The sequence below is a fragment of the Vombatus ursinus genome, unplaced genomic scaffold (assembly GCF_900497805.2).
Source record: "Vombatus ursinus unplaced genomic scaffold, bare-nosed wombat genome assembly UNPS02006966.1, whole genome shotgun sequence".
Classification (NCBI taxonomy): Eukaryota; Metazoa; Chordata; class Mammalia; order Diprotodontia; family Vombatidae; genus Vombatus; species Vombatus ursinus.
In genome coordinates, this window is record NW_020946744.1 from 1 (window position 1) to 5322 (window position 5322).

General features: G+C 54.7%; 1 protein-coding gene across 1 annotated transcript; it reads right to left on the minus strand.

The window, feature by feature from the left end:
- Positions 1-264: 264 nt before the first annotated feature.
- On the minus strand, positions 265-5316 carry LOC114033409 (lysine-specific demethylase 2B-like; the record flags this gene model as incomplete). The annotated part of the gene is made up of 3 exons (XM_027848924.1): positions 5243-5316; positions 3895-4039; positions 265-343 (listed from the first exon to the last, which is right to left on the minus strand). Coding segments are annotated over exons 1-3 (257 nt in total), but the record flags the coding sequence as incomplete, so codon positions are not given.
- Between the last annotated feature and the right edge of the window lie 6 nt (positions 5317-5322).

Genomic DNA, 5322 nt, shown 5'->3' on the forward strand with positions numbered 1-5322 from the left:
TGTGTGTGTGTGTGTGTGTGTGTGTGTGTGTGTGTGTGTGTGTACATGAACATAGAAAATAGATACAATGTAAGGGGGTCTAAGGGAGAGAGCATAAATTAAACACACTTAGGAAAATGTAGCTAAGGAAGGCTTTTAAGCCAGGTTGGGCCAGCTACTCTTCAAAAGGGCAGAACCTCTTCACTGCTTTCACCCACTGTCAGAAAACTTGGCTGCCAAGAAGATGCAGGGGGAAGGAGAAAACAGGTAATGACATAAACTTACTTAATTCCTAGTCCATCGGGATTTGGGAAGACCAGAGGCACTCTGAGGGCTTCTCTCTGTACGTACTCAAAGTTGAAATCTGAACATTTGGATTAAAGCAAATCGATCAATATCACAGGAATGAAGGAAATTCCCATTCTGCCATTTATCCCCAGTAAGATTCCGGATGCTCCGCCTCCCTGAACCTCAGCTTCCTCTCAGGTTAAAAGAGGCAGTTACACTAGATGGCTGTCTCTAGCCATCCCTGCACAGGCTGGTCCCCACGATTTAAACGCACCCCCTGTTCACATCTGCCTCTTATAATCCCTAGATTCCTTCATGGCAGAATTCATGTGCCACTTCCTACTGCAAGCCCTTCCCAATCCCCATAATCCTTAGGGCTCTCTCCTTCCTCCTCATAATTCTCGGTTGACAGGTTACATTCCCCCTGGAGGATGCAAGTTTCTTGAGAATAAGGATTCTTTTTCATTTTGTATTAGCAGCCCGAGGACCTGCCACAGCACTCAGTAAACGATAAGCCTTTAAGAAATGCAGCAAGCTGTCACAGTGGCTAGATCAATGGGCCTGGAGTCCGGTAGAAAGACCCAAGTTCAAATCCCGCCATGACCCTGGGCAAAATCACTTAATCGCTGTCTGCCTCAGTTTCCTCAACTGTAAAATGGGGATAATAATCGCCCTCTACCTTCCAGGGCTGTTGTGAGATCCCTTCTGAATCTAAAATCTACACTCCTAATAACCTTTAAGGTCCCTTCCAGCTCCAAGTCTATTTCCCAGCTGGATAATAAGCCAAGGCATGCCTGGCATCAGGGAGGGGAGATGGCTGTTGCCTGAAGAAACAACCCCAGATAGGCAGAGCCCAGCCTGCCCCTCTTCCTACTCAATCATTCCTAAACCCACTGGTCAGAACTTGTCAAGAAACACCCTGAGGTTTGGTTGGGGTTTTTTTGGGGGGGGGGGGGGTAGATGGAATAGGGGTGTGGAAGGGAGTCTGGATTAGGCACAATCTGAAACCTGGAGCTACGGCCAGTATCCAGGGTGGAGCCCCAGACCCAGGCAGGGCTCAAGAGAGGCACCCTCCCCATCCCTGCCTGACACCTGGAGGGATGTGCAGAATAGGAGCGAAAGCTTGGAGGGCTCCCATTGTAGCCACAGATCTGTGAAGGCCTCATTGTAATTGCCTGCATAGTGAAGGGAAGGGGAAGAGAGCCGTTTCCCTGGAAACTACGTATTTGGTGCCAAAATAACCAGGGAGTTTCGGTACAATACTGTTGTCTTGACAGTGACGATTCTACTACAACCATCACATATTTCCTTCACCTAGAGTATGAGCTAAGCTTTTTTTTTTTTTTTTTACCTTGGGTGAGGGGTAGCTGAGACAGTTGGGGAGAGGGACAGAGAAGTCTCAATTAAGAGTTTAAAAACCCACAGGTAGCAGCCCTCTCCCTTCATCCCGAGGCTGATCTGGGGTTTATCTATTCTAGAACCACAGACATTTGCTTTCTCCCCCATCCCCAAATTTCAGGGAACAGGGCTTTGCATTCATTTTCCCTAATGAATTGTCCCTAAAAAGGTTGAAGAGTATTAGGACAAAAAAATTACCCCCTACTTCTGCCTTCCTGCAAGCCCCACAGCGGACCTGATCAGATACAATTCTGGGAGAAGTCAAGTCAGGAAGATGGAGATAAGAGATATTATTACCAGAGAACCAAGACATAGGGTCCCAATTCCACCCCCACCCTCTGACACACTCGCCCATCCCCACAAGGCAAATGTCACTCCGGTCATCCCAGCTCTAGGGACGGATGAATAAGCCCTTTTCTCTGGTTCAGGGGCCCAGAGTGCAGTGAGATGGAAGAGGTCTTAGCTAAGACTCAGGCCTAGGACAGGGACACTCACCCTCTCCCCTCCCCCCAACTCTCCCAACCATACCAGGGGCAGTTTCCCTAAGGGCAGGTCACCCGGAACTCCACACAAACCCACCTTTTGGGAGAGAAAACGGAGAACTAGCAAAGAGTTAGGAGTGGCCATTTTCAGAGCCCCAAGGGCTCAAATATTCAGGATGAAAGCCACGGGTAGCGAGATCCAGCCGAGAGAGGCCAGGATTTGAAGTCAGAAGATTAAATACCCAACGACCCGGGGCAATTCCTTGCCTCCACCAGGAGTTTCTTTTTCCAATTCCGCACCCCACCTAAAATGATACAGCCTCTCCCACTCCTCAAGGTCAAAACTTCCCAAGGTCCAAAAAGAAATCTCCATAGATTTAAGGAAGACCTCACAGTGGCGCCAGCTAAAGAATCCTCCCCCACCACCAACACCTCCCCAGGTCAGCAATTCACAGACGCCAGCCCAGGCCTTCTCAGTCTTCCTCAAAAAAGCTCCAAAGGTGCTGGGACTTCCTTACGTGACCCAAGGAGGAAGGGGCGCTCTCTTGTTTTTGTTTTTTCCTCCCCAAGCTAGCTGTAAGGGGTGGCGAGCTAACGTTAAAGTGTATTGGGCAGGAAGGCTAGGTAGAAATTCCTTCTACCTTTTTAGGCCCTGCCCCAGGGGCTCTGCACACAACTTCTAAACCAAAGACAAATGCAAAATGAGGTTGTGCCTATCCCGGAGCGGAGAGGGAGGCTGAATCGTGAATATATCCTAGCAGCTAAGGTCGTATGAGTTAGTTCAAAAGGGAGGAGACCAAACAAAATAAATTGAGGGCATCTGAGTAAAATAAAAAGGCTTTTTTGATAAAAGGGGGAAAAAATCAAACCAGAAAGGAAACGCCAAGGTGATACGAATTGGTGGTGCAAAGGCATAGACTGGCCCTTAAAAATGCGCGAAAAGACAGCCTGAGCCTTTGCAGCTGGGCTCCCGGCGAGCTGAGGGGTACCCGAACAGGCCCTGGCTAGCCGGGCGGCCAGGCTCCAGAGAAGGGAGCTGTCCCAGCCTGGATCGGCTACTAGGCGACCAGGCTCAGGTGCGGAGGCCGGAAAGAAATCCACAAAGCCAGACTAGCGCTCTCCTACTCTTTTAGGACTGGGGACCTACTTCCCCTAGGACCTCGGGCTGGGAAAGAGAAAAGGGCTGCCGGTGGGCAAACAGGCAGAGAGGAGGAAGAAGGGAGTGCGGGCCCGGAGAGCGCTCTGGGTTGAGGGCGAAGCCAGGATTGCACCAGCCGGCCAGGGGAGCCCGCAGGAGAGCAGCAGAGGAGACGGCCGAAGTAAGCGGACTAGACGGCCTGGTCCCAGGCGCGCAGCCCCCTCCCCCCTAGCTCAGGACCAGGGTACCAGAGTGACCAGGTGACAGGCAAAGAACTGGCCTAGGCCCCACTAGGCTACCCACCCCTAACCCTAGCCGTCACCCTTCCCCTAGCCCACCCCCCCCCCCCCCCCCCCGCCCCCCCTCCCCCCGCCCCCCCCCCCCCCCCCCCCCATGGCTCAGCCTCATTTCGTCACCGGATCCCCTGGAATGGGGGACAGGAGCGCGAAATACGAACCAGCCACAGCTTTCCCACGTGCGCGCACCGCCGACTGGGATGTTCTGGGCTGGCCTGTGCTGCTCGGCTCGCAGCTGACCCGGGACCCCTGGGTGCCAAGCAAAGATGGGCAGAATGAATAGGAGAGGTAGACGATGCTGGGCCAGGCTCACCTTTCCCGTCCATGGCGCGCACGAAGTCCCCCTGGTAGTGGTGGCTGCGTAATTTCTCCTCCAGGCTGAAACCCCGGACGCTCACAATCTCCTCCACGTCCGACGAGTCCTCGTTCTCGTCATATCCCTGACGGTTGATCGAACGCTGCGGGGACCCAAGCCAGAGACCCCGCAGGCGTTACGGCGGGGGGCATTTAGGGTATCCATTGGGTCAGCCAGCCCGCACCAACCCGACCCACCGAGCAGGTGCAGGAGCAGGGCACAGGGCACCTACACAGTCGACCCCAGGCAGACCCCCGCAACTAGAAAACAGACGGAGTCACCTTTACAATTGGGGCAGGGGCCAGGAGGGTTCTCTCCCCTCTTTACGCCAGCCAGCGGGCAAGCTCGCCCACAGCTATTCCTTACTAGTCCCTGCCGGATAATCGAGAGCGAAGGGGCCCTCAGGAAGCTGGCCCCACCCCTACTATTTTGGGGGTGCCCCCCTACTCTGGGATATCGCCCCACCAGCGGAAGCCGCGGGCCAAATCCCGGGTTACGTAAACTAAGAGGGAGCTCCAGGCGAGGGAAAGCCAAGCGCTCCGGCCCGACTGGGCTGGGGGGCGCCGCGAGGGGGATTGGAGGTGAGGGGCCTGGGGAAGGTAGGCTGCTCGGGATGGGGGTGTAGGCCCTGAGAGCTTGCAAAGCCTGGCCCGGTAGCAGCGGGTGGCGGCGGCTCACTGGGCGCTGGACCCGGGTGGAAGAAAGGGAGACCTGGGTATCGGGGAAGCGAGGTGCCCCCAAGGGCCTCCAAGGGAGCCGGGCAGCTGCTGCACATTGAGCTCGCCCTGCGCCCGCTCGAAGAATGGGGGTGGGGGAGAGCGGGGACGGGAGAAAGGTGGCCAGCCGCTCACAAAGCTCCCACTGGGGACCCCAAACACACCAGCAGCTGCCTCCATCCGCTGCTCATCCCCCCACCACCACCACACACACACATACACACGCACGCGGCGTGGAGGGACATCCCCCCACCCCTTTCCCCACATCTCCAGCTCTACAACCCTCCCACACACACCCCCCCATCACCACCACGCTGGCGAGTCCTAATCCCCGGAGATCGCCCCCCACACCCCGTTCCCACTCAGGCAGCCACCTCCCCCAGCTGCCCCCCCCCACCTAAGTGTCTGAGCTGGGGGGCCAAGAGTAAACTGCCTGCTTCCTTTTGCATGCAATTTATTATTTCTTTTCCGGTCCTCTTCAACACACGGAAAGGAAAGAGAACGCAGGGGAGGAGAGGGGGGAGGAGGAGGAAAAATTAGAGATCTATAATATACAGACACAGATTAAAAAAAAAAAAACAGCTACACACCAATCTTCGTCCAGAGCCTTTCTCTGCCTCCATTTTTTTTTGGGAGAGTTCACCAATTAATTGGCAACACTCCTGCCCCC